At 54.3% G+C, this 17,697-nt stretch overlaps 9 protein-coding genes across 9 annotated transcripts; 3 read left to right on the forward strand and 6 right to left on the reverse strand.

The window, feature by feature from the left end:
- Positions 1 to 811: 811 nt before the first annotated feature.
- Positions 812 to 1,414, reverse strand: W97_00633 (uncharacterized protein; the record flags this gene model as incomplete). The annotated part of the gene is made up of 1 exon (XM_007778545.1): positions 812 to 1,414. One exon carries the CDS (start codon positions 1,412 to 1,414, stop codon positions 812 to 814), a length of 603 nt encoding a protein of 200 aa, XP_007776735.1.
- Positions 1,415 to 1,518: 104 nt separating this feature from the next.
- On the reverse strand, positions 1,519 to 3,247 carry W97_00634 (uncharacterized protein; the record flags this gene model as incomplete). The annotated part of the gene is made up of 3 exons (XM_007778546.1): positions 1,519 to 1,896; positions 1,932 to 2,166; positions 3,189 to 3,247. The coding sequence occupies 3 exons, from the start codon at positions 3,245 to 3,247 to the stop codon at positions 1,519 to 1,521; spliced, it is 672 nt and encodes a 223-aa protein (XP_007776736.1).
- Positions 3,248 to 3,829: 582 nt separating this feature from the next.
- On the forward strand, positions 3,830 to 5,313 carry W97_00635 (uncharacterized protein; the record flags this gene model as incomplete). Its single annotated transcript, XM_007778547.1, has 3 exons — positions 3,830 to 4,091; positions 4,204 to 5,013; positions 5,141 to 5,313. The coding sequence occupies 3 exons, from the start codon at positions 3,830 to 3,832 to the stop codon at positions 5,311 to 5,313; spliced, it is 1,245 nt and encodes a 414-aa protein (XP_007776737.1).
- Positions 5,314 to 5,902: 589 nt separating this feature from the next.
- Positions 5,903 to 8,606, reverse strand: W97_00636 (uncharacterized protein; the record flags this gene model as incomplete). Its single annotated transcript, XM_007778548.1, has 6 exons — positions 5,903 to 6,982; positions 7,031 to 7,279; positions 7,333 to 7,944; positions 8,000 to 8,213; positions 8,267 to 8,364; positions 8,439 to 8,606. The coding sequence occupies 6 exons, from the start codon at positions 8,604 to 8,606 to the stop codon at positions 5,903 to 5,905; spliced, it is 2,421 nt and encodes an 806-aa protein (XP_007776738.1).
- A 1,390-nt stretch (positions 8,607 to 9,996) lies between these two features.
- On the reverse strand, positions 9,997 to 10,860 carry W97_00637 (uncharacterized protein; the record flags this gene model as incomplete). Its single annotated transcript, XM_007778549.1, has 2 exons — positions 9,997 to 10,746; positions 10,801 to 10,860. 2 exons carry the CDS (start codon positions 10,858 to 10,860, stop codon positions 9,997 to 9,999), a joined length of 810 nt encoding a protein of 269 aa, XP_007776739.1.
- A 384-nt stretch (positions 10,861 to 11,244) lies between these two features.
- On the forward strand, positions 11,245 to 11,923 carry W97_00638 (uncharacterized protein; the record flags this gene model as incomplete). Its single annotated transcript, XM_007778550.1, has 2 exons — positions 11,245 to 11,797; positions 11,874 to 11,923. The coding sequence occupies 2 exons, from the start codon at positions 11,245 to 11,247 to the stop codon at positions 11,921 to 11,923; spliced, it is 603 nt and encodes a 200-aa protein (XP_007776740.1).
- Positions 11,924 to 12,381: 458 nt separating this feature from the next.
- W97_00639 (uncharacterized protein) lies at positions 12,382 to 13,193 on the reverse strand (the record flags this gene model as incomplete). Its single annotated transcript, XM_007778551.1, has 2 exons — positions 12,382 to 13,062; positions 13,119 to 13,193. The coding sequence occupies 2 exons, from the start codon at positions 13,191 to 13,193 to the stop codon at positions 12,382 to 12,384; spliced, it is 756 nt and encodes a 251-aa protein (XP_007776741.1).
- An 867-nt stretch (positions 13,194 to 14,060) lies between these two features.
- On the forward strand, positions 14,061 to 14,714 carry W97_00640 (uncharacterized protein; the record flags this gene model as incomplete). Its single annotated transcript, XM_007778552.1, has 1 exon — positions 14,061 to 14,714. One exon carries the CDS (start codon positions 14,061 to 14,063, stop codon positions 14,712 to 14,714), a length of 654 nt encoding a protein of 217 aa, XP_007776742.1.
- Positions 14,715 to 16,338: 1,624 nt separating this feature from the next.
- On the reverse strand, positions 16,339 to 16,737 carry W97_00641 (uncharacterized protein; the record flags this gene model as incomplete). Its single annotated transcript, XM_007778553.1, has 1 exon — positions 16,339 to 16,737. The coding sequence occupies one exon, from the start codon at positions 16,735 to 16,737 to the stop codon at positions 16,339 to 16,341; it is 399 nt and encodes a 132-aa protein (XP_007776743.1).
- Between the last annotated feature and the right edge of the window lie 960 nt (positions 16,738 to 17,697).

Below are 17,697 nucleotides of genomic sequence, written 5' to 3' on the forward strand. Positions count from 1 at the left end.
TTTGAGGAAGGGACCTTATGCGGTTGATGATGTATGTTACGGATTGTGAATTCGGCTGGTACAACAGCTTCACGGTCAGCACGCGTGAATGAGTCACGCCCGAAAATCCACAGCAAACGTTGAAACCTTGGAAGGTTATCTCTAGGTGGGAGATTCTGGCAAGTGTCATCATGCAAGGACGAAGCAGGTGTAGACCATCTTCGATCAGAGCCGCGCATGACGCTTCTTCAATAGGCTCGCGCTTGCATAACTTTAGATGGAGGTGATGACAGCAAGCCGAGCAAGCAATTGTTCAAGGCGCAAGGGCGTCAGCGGATGGATGTCAGCATATTGATGGAGGATGGAGAAACGAACGGCAGCGCCCTCGCGGATCTCAGCACTATGGCGCTGGTCGAGAAAAGCAGGATCTGTCTTATAAAAACCTCTCTGCGGACTCTTGCACTTCTTACGCCCGTTGTCATTCTACACGCACCATCCCTTTGCAAATGTAGTAATACACACGCTTCCGTAGAACGGCTTTCTACACTCTGGAACTCATCGCCCACACTCCACTTGCACCAGCGCTTGTCAGGTCTTGACATCATCCGAAGAAATCATTTGAAAGAAAGCAAGCAAATTGGTACAGATAGGTTGGAACAGGTCTTGAGTGCTACATCTTGATGCCGCATACTCCATAATTGGCGGCTCGTCGTAAAGCTTAGGGTTATACGCCAGCTGGGTTGCGATCGCTACCGGAGTTATACTTTCTCAACCGGTAGCAACCAGCTCACGAGCCTCAAAAGCGGGTAACCTACTCTCGGTATTAATCACGTCAGTCAGTCAAGCTTAGACCCTCTGTTGCAACCTGTCCGCACAACGTTGTCAAGTCTATCTGGCTTGTCGAGCCGGGACCACCATTGATAAGAGCGTCCACTGCCAGCGCAAAAGCCACTGGATTGTACAGCACGCCTTCATGGGTGACGAAGCTGCCCGCCGGCCTGCCGTTGCAGATGACCTGCAACTCATTGTTAGTTGCGCCGATGCCGCAAGCATCGTTAATAAAAGCCGAGGCGCCCGGACCGCTTTGCGGCTGGATGAACTCGTCTGCGGCGCTGTATATGCTTGTTGTCGGCACGTAGGCTGAGTCTCCACCATCCGAGCGAAGAGTGGTGATGAAGTTAGCATCGTACCCTTGCTGGATAATGGAGGGTGGACAAGGGAGGATGGGGAACCGAGAGCACTGAGCGGTGAGGAATCGGGAGCCGTGGAAGTCCGCGGATATACTGATGAAGTCGCTGACTACGTCGCAGGTGGACGGCCAGTGTTTGAGGGCCCATTGGGTATCGAGGTTGCCTTGGGACCAGGCGATGACACTGAGGTCTCGGTTGGTGATTCCGAAAACGTAGTTGATGGCGTATGCCACGTATTCCTGCATAGATGTAAGACAAGCGCTCGTAACACTCGTCATCTCGCACTTACTGAGTAAATCTATGCATCATCAAGCAGGAAGCCGGGTTTGTTAAACCAGACTGGATCCGCCTAGTCGACGCCTTCCAGAAGTTCGATGTAGCTGGTGGTAAAGGCAACTCCTCCCTTTGAGCCAGTGCCAGGAACTAGTATAACCGGCGGCTTCTGGCCGTAAGTGAACGTGTTCGTGATGTAAATTGCGCCACGAAAACTGGACTCGGCTCTGGAGTAGGGCGCATCGTCCGCTGATTTCCTCGGGAAGACGGGCTGAGCTGGTTCGACTGTGTTGATGTTGTTCTCGCTGTTGATACCCGTCGAGTAGGTCTCAAGAACTTCGCCGAGCTCGCGAGGTCCTAGACTATTCTCGGCCAATCTAACGGCATTTTCAAAGAAGTTCGTAGCCGTGCCGTCGAAGATTGCTTCTACGACGTTGGTAACCCCTTGCGATATCTAAGCACGGACACAGTAACATGGGGATCCTAGACAATCGACGCATCTTCAATTGACGTTAGCGTCGCTGTAGGGAGGGCAGCATCTATGGCGTCAAGGGTGTCTTGGAACAATCCGGCAGCATTGGTGGCATCGGCGCCCACAGCCGACAAGATGCTACTGATTTGGCCGATGGGATTGATGGCGGCCTCGAGTACCTGGTTGACGGTATTGATAACTGTGCCAGGGATCCCAAGCAGTTGCCTCTCCCCTAGATCTGATCGGGCGAAGCTTGTTTTGAACGGTCAGCGCTGTGATAATTGAACGGGCGGCTGGTGAACTCTTCAGGAGGACAAAGCGCGATACTGATAACGACTCTACAGTACTCCGAGATATCCCATTTCCTAGAACCGTCAACGCATGAATAGAATCTAGGGACTAAGATGGGACTCCACCACTGCTCTTAGCTTAAGAGGATACCAAGAGAACATGAGAAACCCATGACACTGGACTCTTCTCATACCTGCTGAGCTGGTTTTCGTAGGTGCAGTAGACGCTGTTTCAAGCAGTACGCTGGCAATCGCCAGGAGGAGTGGGAAGCTCTACATTGTAGTAGAGTGCTAAAGAGTACTGTATGCGCGGAGGCTCTAAATATTTGAAACGTTGAAGATATCAGACAGTGTTACTGGTAACTAAGGAGGCTGAGACTCGTGTATATATACAGAGACCTCGCCCACCAACAGAGAGCTCTGCAATCAAGTCACTTGCTCCATGTTTTCACACGAAGTCTCTCTCCTCAGTAAGAACATCATTGTACATATTCGCGTACGACATAGGCGAAGCTGAGGAACGGTCGTACAATCGGTCAAGCTCGGCAGGGCTTGCGAACGTATGATTCAAAGTGGGCGACGACTACATCCAGGCGCCTTAATCGGACTTAAAGAGGTCCATAGCCGCATTTCGCCGACTGATCATCTTCAGAGACCGGCAGGAGTCTTCCCCAATCTTAACGGATGTCTAAGAATGCCCGCGAGATGTATCACACAGCGGACGCCGGGCGGGGGCCTGGGCGATGAAGGATAGAGATATCACAAAGAATAGCCAGCAGTCGTACGGAATGCTTTCTCTTCCGAGAGATCTGACGCGTCGACTGACCTCCTGGATACTAACAGTGAATAATCGACAGGATACGAGGCGTACGAGCTCCACTTAACGTCTGACGTGCGACTTTGGTTCAATGCAGGTAGGCAGAGAAATCTTACTAGTAAGGCTTGTTAAACTCAACTCCTCGCCTGGATGGAAGATGGACATACTCGGAATGCTCTTCCGTAAAGACGTTGTCGACCACAAAGTTCTCAGACCCACGGAGCATCGTACCATTGCCATATGGAAAATGGCTCTTGCATAAGTATTGTGCGTGCATCCGCTTACGCTGACCTTTGGCTCTGGTGTACACTGAGGCTTTGATGTTACAGGCTGCTCTCATGTGGCGTATTCCAGCCATGGATTTGCTTTACCTCTTTGTAAAATATATTGCCTGGCGTGGATTCAGATGAGGTGCATTAGATTGCGGTTCGCACTTGTAGATCCCGTTCGGCGTGGGACGGAGTGATCAACGACTGTTGTCTGATAGATTGGTGGCCGCCGTCACTCTCTCGGATTTGAAATCTCTAGGTAAAGGAAGCATCAATGTGGATTCCAGCAACATCGCATGCGCCCGAGCGTACAGCAGAGAGAGATCGCGCTACAGCGGCTAATAAACTTGACCTCACAAGCGCTGATGATGTCATGGCCAACCGAGCCCCCTCCATTTCCTCGGCATCGTGAACCCCCATTAACTGAAGTTGATACTCAACTAAACAAACATTGAGTCGGTATCTGTAGCGCAGTTGCACATCCTCGGCATCTGTTAACGTCTATTACCCCGTGGCTCGCAGTTGAAGACATCTAGACAATGGCCGCTTCCCCATATAACATCTCTGTCTCTGATCAGGCCCTCGATGACCTCCGTGAGAGACTCTCAATTGCTAAGTTTCCGGACGAGCTAGACGCGCCAAACCAGTGGGTGTATGGCGCGCCCCTTGCAGATGTGAGAAGGCTGGCGCAGTACTGGAAAAGCGGGTTTGAGTGGAGAAAAGCCGAAGCAAAACTGAATGAGCTGCCGAACTTCAGGAGGGCCATCTCGGTCGATGGGTATGGCGATATCAACGTGCATTGTGAGTGATTTCTTTCAAAACTTTCAAACACTCTGATACAACGCAACTTCTGTATCATGTTGGTCCTCTGAGTAGTTCTCCAGGAATGTTTCTGATATTGACTACATCCCAGATGTCCACCAACGGAGCCCCATCCAAAACGCAATCCCCCTTCTCTTCTGCCACGGGTGGCCCGGCTCATTCGAAGAAGTCACCAAGCTACTCCCCCTGCTCCAAGGTGATGGCGATGCACCGGCATTCCACGTCGTGGCACCCTCCCTCCCCAACTTCGGCTTCTCGGACGCGGTCAAAAAGCCTGGTTTCTCCCTTGAGTACTACGCTCAAACCTGCCACAAACTGATGCTCTCGCTCGGTTACCACGAGTACGTGACCCAAGGTGGAGACTGGGGCTTATACATCACTCGCGCCATGGGCCTCCTCTACCCGGACCACTGCAAAGCCTCACACATCAACATGATCCGTGCTTTCCCACCAACCTTTACCAAGAACCCAATCCTAGCTCTGCAACACGCACTAACCCCCTACACCGAAGCCGACAAGCGCGGCTTCGCCCGCAATCAATGGTTCAACGTCCAAGGCAGCTCCTACCACCACCAGCAGCGCACTCGTCCGCAAACCCTAGGCTTCGCGCTCGCGGACAGCCCGGTCGCGCTGCTAGCGTGGATCTACGAGAAGCTGCATGACTGGACGGACGAGTATCCCTGGACCGACGACGAGGTTCTCACCTGGGTGTCTATCTACTGGTTCTCGACCGCGGGGCCTGCCGCCAGCGTCCGCATCTACTATGAGGTTAATAACTCGCCGAGTCCGCATATCGAGAATCGGGAGAGGATGAGCAAGTGGATCCCGCATGTGAAGCTGGGGATGGCGCATTTTCCGAAGGAGCTGAGTGTTATGCCGAAGACGTGGGCGAGGACGATGGGTGAGTGACTACCTGTTTGCTGCGGCGCGTGGAGTGCTTTTGGGTGGTCTTATAGACCTTCACTCAAGAAGCTGCTTCGATAGAAGCGTCTCTGCCTGTCCAACGCTCTTTGGCTAATGATCTACAGGGCCGGTGGTGTACGAAAGTACCTACGATCGCGGAGGCCATTTTGCGGCATGGGAGCGGCCGGAATGCATTGCGCAGGACTTGCAGAAGATGTTTGGGAAGGGAGGACCGTGCTACGGCATTGTGAGGGACAGGAAGGGCTACGATAAGTCTGCACCGCAGGCGAAGTTGTGAGCGAGGCGGGGGACGACGGGAAGGTTTTTTTGGCTGAGAATGTTTGGCAGGGGTGAAGGATATACCAATGGATAGTAATGTAAAAGCTGAAGTGGCTTGCGTCTGTGACTGTGATATGTATATAGCGCGACGCAGTAATTTTGCAGTCTCGCGAAGACGGGGTGGCAGTCATAAGCATTCATGAGCATCGTTTCGTTTCGCTCGCCTTTACCAGCGGGCATTGAGAGGTGTTATTGTGCTGAGGATCGTCTAGCCGCATGACCAACCGGACGCTCCTAAACGCCAGTAGCAGTTGTTGGACGCAGGTCACAAGGTTATATATATACAACTGAGAGCGGGTTTTATTATTGAAGTTTCCAGGTGCCCCGACTATGAGAGCCTGCCCAAGTGCGTTATACGCGCGATTCATTTCACGCACCCTCTAACCATTTCCGATCTCCAAATCGCCAAACATGCCAATATGCCAATCCAACCGTGCATCCATGCCTCACACCCTGACATAACCCCACCGTTCCAGAAAGTCCGCCTCGAGCCCCACAACACCGACCAAACAATGCCGATGCCAAAAGAGAACACAGTCTACCATTCCTCAAACAGGACCAAAACGCCCATTCTCCCTCGGCCGCTCCGGCGTCGGGTTCTTAACCGGCGGATCCATAATCAACGGCCGTGCGCTCGGCGACAACGCTGCAATAGGTGGAAGTACCGGCGTCTCCGCGACGCTCTGGCTTGTCGGTCGGGGTGGGCTATGCTTTGCTGGGGAGAACCCCGGACTTGCACCGGAAAGGAGGTGAGCGGGGTACTGATGCGTCGACTGGAAGCTTTGGTGACGGGAGAGCGAGTGCGCCGAGCCGGGGGCAGCAAGGTCAGGGGTGGTGAATGAGGTATGCGGCGTTGCTACGAGCGGGTTCGCTGGTGTGTTTAGATGCCCGTTTGTCCTAGGTGGAGACATGGAGGGCGGGGGCTTAAGGGGCGACATTCCGGGATTGGAGTGCCCGGATCGAGGACTCTGCCGCTCGAAGGAGTTCGAGTACGGGTTGTAGTTTGGTGTCTGTGGGCGCATCACATCTGCGGCCGCTGATTCGTTGGACTGTGGATGGGCATGGTTTGCGCCGTTGGTGTAGCCGTTTCCGTAGTGCCACTGTGCCTGTGGCGGAGGCTGAGAGATTCCGCTCATGGCCGGCGGGGAATTGGCCAGGCCTGAGGAGAGCGGACGGTATGCCGTCGGTGCTGGAGATCCAGTGAAGTTCGAGGGCGAGTTGTAGGCATTCTGCACCCTGTGGATGCCAGGCGGGCCTTGGGACTGCCCTGCTGGTGACAGACTCGGCCCGTTCATAAGAGTGAAGGAGCTGTTAGGCGTAAGTGTCGGTGGCTGGACGGGAATCTCCACGCGGTGAAGCTGTCGAGGAGCTTCAGAAGGGTGCTGGCTGGGCGAAGTTGCGGAAGGCTCTGCCTGCCTCTCAGAACTACCCTTCGGCGACGCGGATGAGCCGAAGCCGCGCAACTTGAGTGATATCTTTGGCTTGTTGGCGTCTGCTGCGCGTCGCTTGCAATCTCCGCAGATGAAGTGGAAGTCGTCTCGTTCCGCCTCTTGCTGCTTGATACCGTTGCATGCACTGTGTTGCCAAACATTGCACCGCTCGCATGCGATACTGTGGGACCCATCATCCTGCGACTGGTCAGCAACAAAGCTTCTACGAAATTGACGCCAACTTACCAAGTTCTCGCCATGCGCGCCACAGCCGGAACAATCGAACACCCAGTTGTCCTCCTGAGTCAGCTTCTCCAGCTCCTTCTGCCGCCGTGCCATCTCCGCTTTCAGATGCCGCTCCGATAGCCGAGCTTCATTAGACTCGGCGAGTTTGCTGTTCTCCTCCAGCTTCGCTAGCTCTTCCTCGTGCAGTATCCTCTTGGCTTCCCGTTCCTGCAGGCGCTGCTCCCGAGTCATCATGCGGGATTCGCGAGCCTAGTAGCAGGATTAGCACCAGTCAACACGCAGCGGTTTCGGTTTACACTGACATCTTCCATCTTACGTTGCCGCTCTTGCACCTTCCTTGCATTCGCCAGTTCAGCGTGATGCTTCCGCTCAGCCTCCGCAGCCGCCTCGATCTCCTTTTGTTTCTCCATCTTGTCTGCGATTCTACTAGACCTCTTAGCAGTCGCAAGCTTTTGCAGATTCTCTAACTCCCTCTGTTTCCGCAACACTTTCTGTCGCTGCGCCTCAGCCCTCTTCTCGATGATGGGCAAGACGTCCTCCGTCAGCCTCTTGTACAGCGTCTTCTCATTAGGGTCTCTGCTGCGTCGTATCCCCTCCATGAACGCGTTGTAATCTTCCAAGGTGATTGCTATGCATTCCCATTTCATACCCCCAAACCCGTCGTCCTCTGCAGCTTCCGGTGGCTCCTCAACCAGCACTGTGTCTTCTTCCTCTTCCGCACCGCTTCCCTCCGCTGATGCCAACTTTCGTCGCTTGCTCCCTCTCGTAGACTTTGTCTTCTTGCTCTTTGCTTTCGATTTGGACTTAGGAGGTGGTGTGGCGGGAATTGGAGGATCGGTGCGACGGTACAGTCGGTCGTCATCGAGAAGGAGGTAGGATCGGTCGTCAGAGTCCCATCCTAACGGGTCGATACGCTGCGCACGTTGTTGTCAGCAATGGCGCCGGTATAGCGTTCAGGGTCTGTATTACCCATTGTGTCTGCTCAGTGTCCCGCTCCGGCATTCGCTCTCGTATGCGATCGGGATTGTGGAAAGTCCACGTCGAAAGCTGCTGCAGAACACGGATCTTTGTGAAGATGTCGAAATCGGCGAACTTGTTGGGCGTCTCTTCGGTGCCGAAGGGGTTGCGCTGCGGTGCTTTCGCCACGTATTGCCTGCGTGTGTATTCGTCGAAGATCTCAAGCCTTTGTAGAGTCAGTGACGCTTGACTCAACCCACAGCACCCTCGGAAACTCACGTCAACCCTTTATGCGATGAGACCTGCTTGAGCATTGCCAAGCCGATTTGAGCCAGTTGCTCTGACGGGCCCGGCTTTAGACACTCTGCTTCGAGGTCCTACACCGCATCAGCCATGCATCCTAGTAGTATCGAGGGATCGCTCCACTCGAAGGGCTGATTGTACGCCGTACCTCGATGTCGAAATCCTCGTCTATCTTGACCGCTTTGCCAAAAGTGAAGATATATTGCATAAGACTGGCGAATTCCCACATATTCCTCAACCGATCCAATACGCTGGGTTCTGTTGTGATCTCCTCTTCGGCCTCCATCTCCTGTCTTCCGCGCTTCCTCGACGGCATGGCGTGCGGAGCGTGCCCTGCGGCAGCGCGTGCGGATGTGAGTTCCTTGCGAAGTTTTAGGTTGAGGAGAAAGCAGTCAAAGCCTCTGAAAAGAAACCTCCCCAAGCGAACGGACTGGTGGGAGAACAGAGGGTGTTGAAAAGCGTTGCGTTGTGTGTTGGACTCAGGCCAAAAGTTACAACGGGATGTGTCGCAAGGACGGCAGCGCGTCACGCCCATGGGCTTTCACGATCCGCGGATCCTGCTTTACCGCTTTAGCCCTAGCGCCAACAGGGGTCAGCCAAAGTGCCAAGCCATCGCAGCCACCTGATACCATGATAGGAGGTGCATGTTTATTGAGCTGGCTCACGCGCAGCTCCGGGATGTACCTGAACGAATGAAGTGGACGTCAGCCATACCAGTTTGAGGTCTAGTTCTGCCGGCACCATATCACTCACCGTTTCGGCCAACGATACAACATGTCCGGCCAGAGCGAGGGACAGCCGAAAGCGGTGATCCGAATCAGTAGGCATTCCATGCTCAGGGTTAGTGAGGTAGACTATTACATAGAGCCATGCCGCTCGCCTCCGCGGCTTGATAGTAAGCTCTGGAAGTTCCTATATCAGGTTGTCACTCGGAAGCCTATAGACCTAGGTAAGTCTACAGGAGTATCTTGTAGCAAACGATTCACAGGCAGAGATATCATCTCGGCTGGAGAGCTAGTGTTGTATCAGAATCTGATGACATGATATGAGGCTCTCTCGCATGTTCGAAATCAAGCAGCAGTCCTGCTATACTCTCGTCTGGTGAGAAGCACCGAGCAAGGACTAAAGCAAAAACGTGAACGCAAACGTCGCTCTAACAACAACTCTTCCCACCAGCTGCTTTACAGACTCCACTCTACGTAGCCAAACCGATCCAACAAACCAAACAAGGCTTCCCTGGGCTGAGCGGACGAAACCTCTGATTAGACAACCTGGTCTACCTTCATTTTCTAATCCGCGGGTTCCACTGCAGCGTCCCTAATATCCCGACAGAATCTGGCCTATGTTTGAGCCCGCAGTCCAACATCTTAAGTGAACGTAGACTCGTGTTGCGCACTCATGGCTTTTGTTGCAGTTGCCGAAGCCGCTGGTTGTTCCTACCCTCTTAGCCATTGGCTTGGCCCGGACTGACGGCTAACTCTATTGCATTCGGTACGGATAGCCGGAATCCACGAGATTGGAAGCACCGCTAACTTGGCAGCCATCCCGCCTCTCTAGATACTTTAAACGTATGGCCACTCTCTGAGATTGCTGCTTGCGTGGTCCGTTGACTATGAACTTGTAGAAAGGGCTCCTACGTTCCGCTGTCATGTAGACCGTGCAGGAGCTTGTGTATCGGCTGAGTTATGTGGGCGTAGGGAATGCCATCAAGCGGCTGATCCAGTCTTGTTTCCCCTCGGCGCGAAGCCGAAGCCTCCTCTTCCGCTTCCATCGGGTCCGCGTGGCATCCGGGTCGGTTGCTCCTCACTTGGAGTGGCCGGCCTTGAACGTCCTTCGGTAGCTTCCCTCTTCTGCAAGTACACCGAGTTCGGCTTGGCCGTGTATCCCGGATCGTATAGCTGCTTCTTCTGATTCCCCGCACGGGCTGGAGATTGGTCCGCCGACGATACCGACGGACTCTCTCGTCTGCCCTTGCTACGAGCGGTTCTTCCTGCGCCCTCAGCCTTCGAGGAGGAGCCGCGACTAGGAGATTCCTCGGCTCCGGAAGCGGATGAGCCAAACAGGCGCTCTCGTACCTCCTGGTACTTGCGCTGCTTTTCCTCTCGTTCACGAGCAGCCTTTGCCTGGCGCTCTGCGAACGCTTGCTCGTTCTTCTTGCGCTCCTCCTCTTCGCTATCATCGCCGTCATCGGCTATTTGCATTCCTGCTACGCCAGTTTCGATGCCATTGGGCTTAGCAATCGTTGGTGGCGGCTTACGACTCAGCACCTTCAATGCGGGCTTGAAGTCCGTCTTAAGCGGCACATCTTCGCGGGCTTTGAGGAACTGATACGGGTCCGGATTGGAGTCCTCGGCTGATTGCCATAGCTGCCTGTTGGCTTCGGCGTGCTGGGCCTTGCGCTCAGCCTTGGTTATTTTTACAGCCTGTTGGACCGGCTTTTGGGGGTCTTCTGGTTTCTGGATGATCGTCAGTCAAGTTTTGTAACCTCCAAAGGGCGCTAGAGAACTCACGTCTGCGAGGGTTTCCCAATCATCGTCCCATGCATCAGGGACGGCTCCTTTCTTGCTCATCCGGTAGCTCTCGAATGTGAGGGTTTGATATTGAGTGATTGACGGCTTATCGTGCAGATGTAGCGAAATCCGTATACAAAAGCAACCACTTCGCCGGAGGTGGCTCCAGAAGTGAATAAAGTAGGTATCAAAGGATGTTACCCGGCACCTTCCACACCTCACCTGGGCAATCAGGCGCCCCGAGGGGTAAAAGCCGGAGTGCAAGGGTTCAGCGGTTCGCGCCGAAGCGGAGCCAAGCTCAGCCCTATCGAGCTTCACTGACGACCTCAATTTGTCCCGCTACCACAACCCGCAAACAAACCGCAGTTTCGAAGCCACATCGCCCTCACCAACTCACCAAACAGAGCACACAGAAAAGCCCGCCCAACTCCATAACCCGCCAGCATGTCCACCACAGGGCCCCCACAGGACGACGACGGTGACTCTCACATGTCCTCCCCCGAAGCTTCCGACTACTTCCCCGAAGACGACATCACAGCGCCCGCGCCCTCCACACCAACAGCCTCTAGCGTCCTCGCCAACCCTCCTCCCTCTGAGCTGTCCCCACCAAGCTCCACCGGTCCGTCAGGCGGCCGCGTCAGCGCCTTCAACCCTCCGCCCCCCACCAGCGCAGATGCTACCTCGATGGCCATAGCGAACGGCGGCGTGAGTCTACAAACTTCGATACAGGACAGTCCTGAAACACCTATTGGAGGAGGGGGAGGAGGAGGTAGTGGGGGTGGTGGAGGATCGACCGTGGGCATGCGCGGCGGACGGGCGACGACGAATAGCGCGCTTGACGGTCCTGCGACAGGCCAGCCTCTTGGCGTGCATCCGGGTGGTTATACGTGGTATAGACCGGAGGATGAGCCGGGCTTTGCATGGAAGAACAAGAAGGCGCAGGAGGAGTGGGGGAGGGCGTGGGATCAGGTGTTGGATAAGGATATCATGGTGCTGAGTAAGTTGGGCTGGGTCTTGTTGAGCCGATTCTGTGGTCAGGATACTGAGAAAGATCGTGGCTGACTTGTGTGCAGATAAGTATGGAGATCCGTGCGATGAAAGGGTCTTGCAGACCCAGAAGTGAGGAGCTTGGGAGTTAACGCACGCCTCTGATCTATCCCCAGGTTGCGCGTAACAAACACATCGGAAAGACAGCACTTTACAACCAAGCACTTATTCAGTACTCATAGTTGTTGGTATGGCATAGCGCAGAGCACCATCTGCGCATGAATCTGCCGGAGTTCGCGCTCCATTGAAGCTTGGCGGCATTGCAGGAGTTTTCCACTGGGATAGCGGTTCCGCATTTACATTGCTTATCAGAGTCCGGATTAAGAAAGCTCAAGTCGGCTTGCTTTTGGATGTTTTCGAAGGTGGTCATAATAGGGCTCCAAACATGAGCGACGGTTCTAAGATAAACCAGTCGTTTCGTTGCATTCATCCCCACTCAAACCCGTACATTGGGCACCGACATTTTGTGGAAGCTGCAGATTTTGTGCTCCCCGACGCCATGCTATGCAAACTCCCCGCACGCAGATTCAGCAATCAGTCACTGTCGTCTCCGTCATCTAGCACGTCATCTTCATCCTCAGACCCTACCCGTTCCTCAATCGGATCCTCCACTAACCGGCGCTCACCGTCCTCCTCATCCTCACTACCCTCTGCCTCTTCATCATCCTCAACATCCTCGTCCCGTTCTTGCTCCTCATCCGCCCCATCCTCTCCTTGCTCCGCCTCCTCCACATCCGTCTCCCCCTCATCCTCCCCCTCTCCCTCCCCCCTCCTCATTCTCTTTGCCGCAGGCGGCTCATCTCCCACCCTCGCGTGTCCATTAATCTCCGCCACCCCAGCCCCAGCACCCTGTCTCGTATCCACCGCCCCCGCCTCAATAGCCGCCAGCGCCTTGACCGCCTTCTCCTCCCTGACTTTACGCCTATAGGAATTCCGCTTATCGCACTGCGTAGCATTATACCGCTCGAGCTCCTTCTCCAGCCTGTCCATGAAGTCACCCAACTCGGCCTCTTCAATCGCATCTAGCACATCGCGCGGCTGTATCGTCTTCTTGTCTTTCATGCAGGCTAGATCGTGCGCCTGGTGTGTGAGGTAAGAGACGAAGACAGTTGCGGATTTGGAGAGGGCTAGGAGCGCGTCTTTTTGGATCGAGGTGTTGGGTGGGAGGACGCCTTTGGCGAGGCGCTGGACCATTGTGCGGGGGAGGGAGAGATCCTGCGGTGGGAGTATTAGCTGGGAGTGGGATAGGAGGGGCGGAGGGGGGGGATTACCTCCACGCTTAGACCGTCGCGAGGGGGAGAGGAACTGCCGTCTGCGGCTGGGGGGTTGCTCTTGCGGGCGGGCATGGCGGGTTTGATTGGACTGCTCGTGAAGGTTGGATGAGTGCGTTTGGCTGTAGTGACGAGAGTAACAAAGCTTGTACCGCAGTGCCTTTAGTAGCTCTCGAAGAAGTCTGTGATGCGTGACGGTAACTTTCCGCGATGTAAGGTCGTTGATAGTTGCTGCGTGATCGCGCGAAGTCGTGATGGACGCGACGCGTTGAGGGGCTTTCATCGAACTTCCATCCTCAACCACCGCGTTTCGTGGCGCAAGAGTCAGCAATTGACACGATATTATGCAGCAATACAGGCGGTTGCTGCAAGGCCTGCTGTTGAGATCGGGTATACCAATAGTTATACCATCGGGTTTAGAGCTTCACACGACAAGCAGCTTCTACCTACAACCAATTGCACAATCTCCAGAAAGCGTACAAGCTGAAGATTAGAGGCGTTAGGCTGCTTCACTTGATCAAAGCAAGCTAAATCATGGATACAGTTCTTCCGACGAGGGTCTTTTGTTCCCACCTTGTTTTCCAAACAATAACGGATCAGGTCTCAAGGCAAGCGTCGCGTCCGCCAACATGAACTCAGAAGCTGCAACACGCTCTGAAGCGCACAGACAGTGTCACTTCCTCCCTTTACGGTTTGACTTATTTCTCCTCAAACCCTCTTCAATTAAAAATCCATTTCCGTTCATTTCTCCTTAGCCATATCTCTATCTTACCTCCTTATTCTCCATTGCTTGTCTGCTGAGAACGGACCATCATCCTACTTTCCTACGACTGCGGCTTGCTACGCTCTCTAAAATAACGCTTTACGACCTCACAGTTCTTATCCTCTGCTGCGCGCTTGCTTGCTCTCATCCTCGGCCTCCTCTAATCTACACGTAACGACATGGCACCTCGCTTTACGATCGTCATGGACGATACCCCCGACAAGACTTACATCCCCGGCGACAGAGTGTCGGGAAAGGTTATTCTGGACGTCCCGAGAAAGTTGAAAAGAAAGGCTGTCATGCTTTCCTTTTTAGGAGAGTTCCGCTACCTCTACTACACCGGCACTGGCAACGGGCAACAGGTGCACGTTGTCGGTATTCCTTTTTTCAAATTCGACCAAACTCTCCATCCGGGGCCCGTCAACTTGGCAAACGAAAAGCGTGTGTGGACCTTTGATTTCAAGTTTCCTAAGGAGTTCACCCCCTTCTATGCACAGCACAGCGTCTTGCCCCTTCCTTCGTCGACTCACCACTCGATAAAATTCGACACGTTCAGACCATCGGCTGGGATAGTGTATTACCTTCATGCACATTGCCCTCGAGGCAGAGCTCCGATTATCAGCTTCCAGGGATCACTCTGCAAGCCATACGGCCTCCAGCATTTGCAGTTCGAACATCCAGCTAAACAGCCTCCCGGTGCACCGGAGATACAGGTCGTCACACTCAAAGGTCAGCATCGGAATTCAAGCAAGCTGCCCTCCAGCATTCATGCCTTCGGGGAAAAGTTCAGGGACGGCCGGCCAAACCGGGAGACGCATACACCATGCATTTAGTTTGTCCCCAAGATCCATGCTCCTAGAGGTACTACGCCAGACCAGCAGATTCCTCTATCATTGGCAATCGAGCTTCGCCACGGCAAAGACGCTAGCGACAGCCAAATCCGTCCTCGTCTCGTTCTCGAAACCGTCTCTATTTACGTAGCGAATTCCTGGGTGCACGGACGGCGCAAGAAAGGGGATCGGCTTGTGCACCGAGGGGCACTTCAAATTGATGTGCCCCTAGATGGCACTCCGGTCTCATTAGTGGAGCAATTCGGATACCAAGACGCGGAACCGAGCTTCGCTTTTCCAGTCGGTTGGGGAAGTCTGACGCGGGAGTATTACTTCACCGTGATTCTCCGACTTCGCTATCTCGACAAGGCTTTTAAGATAAAGTCGAAGAAGATACCCGTTGAAGTCGGCCCGAGATACGACCCCAGGATGGCCAACCTACCTGCAGACTTGCAGCCGGCTCCGCCTACCGAACTTCCTGACCATAGGATTCCCGGTGCACTGCCGCTTGATGTGTTGAAGGTCGAAAAGAGGAAAAGACGTGCTGCCAGGAAAGCACGTGTGAGAAAGATGTTTGTTGGCGATGCAGCGTGATCTCGAACCGATGATTGCACAGTGTAGGCCAGCAGCGCCTCGGAAGACAGCCTCTACTTCTGCACTAAGTATCACCGTACGCCCTGATTCGCGGAGCGCGTACAGGAGCCGCGACAAAAGGTCACTCGAGCACAATGTTGGCTTGTCGTTGAGCAGGAAGTTTGGTTTCATGGAGGCAAGAGATCGGCGCAGGCTGTATGAATAAGAAGGTGGGTCTGTCGCATGTTGGAGCAGGGATCCGTCCATGAATGCAGCAGAGCCGCAGTGATGTCTGAACTGCTAGATACCCATGAGGGGGTCTTCATCTTGTCATTGAAGGGTCGCAGATGGGCAGAACGAGCGAAGAAACCCCAAGAGCCTGTCCATCCCACTTGTGGCATTAGTACCGTGGGCTACGCAAGCAGGACGCACCCAAGTTTACCGAAGGAAGAACGTATGCATATCCCGCCTTCAACCTCTCAAAGCCCTTCACCATCGCCCAGTCTATAATGACTCTTGTGACTCTTCAGCGAGCTACACCAACATCGACTATGACGATGGTCAGAACGTCACGCTTTCTATCCGGTAAGGACTCTAGTTCGATGGGTTGCTTGCCTTGCTGGGACTCCTCGGACAAATTCAGACGCATACACAAGCAAGCAGGAGCAGTGCTTCCAGCACAATGTGGCGCACGGAGAAAAGATCAAGCAAATCGTTGTTAACTTTTGTTACTTTGCACATGCAGTGAAAGGGCATGATCACCAGCCTCAACTCCCCAGAAGTAAAAGAGCGTGTCCCAGCATCAACATCCCATCCGAGTAAGCCATACGCCAATACATCCAAACTGATTATCATTACCGTCCACGTGTTTTTCTTCCACACAACCACCCTCCCACAGGCGGACAGTTGTCCGTCGACCACGTGACACAACTACCACTTCCCCTCCCACTTCTTCAAATCCATCCAGCACCTTTCGCAGTCGTCGAGCATCTTGATGAACTCGGACGCGTGGAATCCCTCCTCGAGAGGTCCCAAGTAGCAAACCGCGCATCCCTCAAACCCTCCCATCAAGCACCTCAAAGATGCCCCCAACCCCGGCCTCACCGCCCACAGGCCTAGGCTCAAACAGCGCCAACTCACTCCCAAAGCTCCGTTTCTCTTCCTCGAGTTCTAGATCCCTAGCGCTCTGTTTCCGACGAAGCTGGAGAATGCTCCTGAGGCGTGCGGCCGAGTGCGTGGAGAAGCCCGAGTGTGCAGACGACGGGGGGAGGATGTCTGAGGAGGGGCTGGCAGTGCGGGAGAGTGAGAGGGTAGATGAGGTCGTATAGGACATGGTTGGTGAGGTTGTTGTAGTGGTGTAGGTGGTGGAAGAGGAGGAGAAGACGGTTCGTAAGCGGCGGAGGGAGGGGGTGCGGGTTGGTTGGAAGGCGGATTGGAGGCGTGAGGTCCGCATTGTTACTTTTCAGTGCGTGGTTCTGGGAGGCTTTCTGGTGGAGCGTAGGTGATGTGGTATACGTGGAATCCGGGATGAGATAAAGCAAAAGACTTCCTGGGTGTGCCGGTCGCGGCAGTGAGAGGTAATCGATGAGAAGCTTCTCACGATAGACGGCGTCGAAAGTGAGCGAAAACGGGCAGACCCAGCCGTCCCGCAGCGTAAGGAATGTGAATCTGACAACGAGCGAGCGTGGTGAGGCAGGCAAACGCAACCTAATGCGGCCAACCCAGCCACAGGTATGCAAGATGCAAGCTGCACTCAATGACCGGACGTCCCTGGTCAACGAAGAGAGACAGAACGAGAAGCACAGAAGAGCTCCGTATCGTAGACTTCCTCAGAATAAAAGCAAAAGCGGAGCCACAGGTCTCCAGCACAAAAGACGGAACGAAAGATGCAATTACCACCGCGGCAAACGAGGTTGCTCCTGGCATCAAAAAAGCCGCTGCATCAGGGTCGAGTCCGCCCTTATGAAATCTCCCGTAACACGTCGCCCATCTCTTTGAATTCGTCGTGCGCCCCGTAACCTTACCTGAAATGCACCGGGCCTGGCGATCGTTCACGGACCGTGTTACAGCTCGCTCTAGCGAGGAAGGAAGAGACACGCAAAAAGGAGACCATTCCGTTCACAACCTTAGCTTGGGATTGTGCTCCTGCAAAGCATCGCAGCCGTGCTGCATTCCGTGCATGGCGCCAGTCCTGGCCGTATGCGGACGACGCGGCAGCGGGTGTCAGACGTCAAAGGCGGGCGCTGTGGTGCGGCAGCTAGCGGAGACGCGACGGCTAGAGGCGTCTCAGGTGCGCGACGTGCTGCAGGAAGGGGCTTTCCGACATCTCCACACACGCGGGTGTCGGAGCTCAGAGACGCGTCTTGCTGAGAACAGAATGCGAGATTACAATAATACGATGATCTATCAACGC

Source organism: Coniosporium apollinis, assembly GCF_000281105.1.
Source record: "Coniosporium apollinis CBS 100218 chromosome Unknown supercont1.2, whole genome shotgun sequence".
In the NCBI taxonomy this organism is placed as follows: domain Eukaryota; kingdom Fungi; phylum Ascomycota; class Dothideomycetes; genus Coniosporium; species Coniosporium apollinis.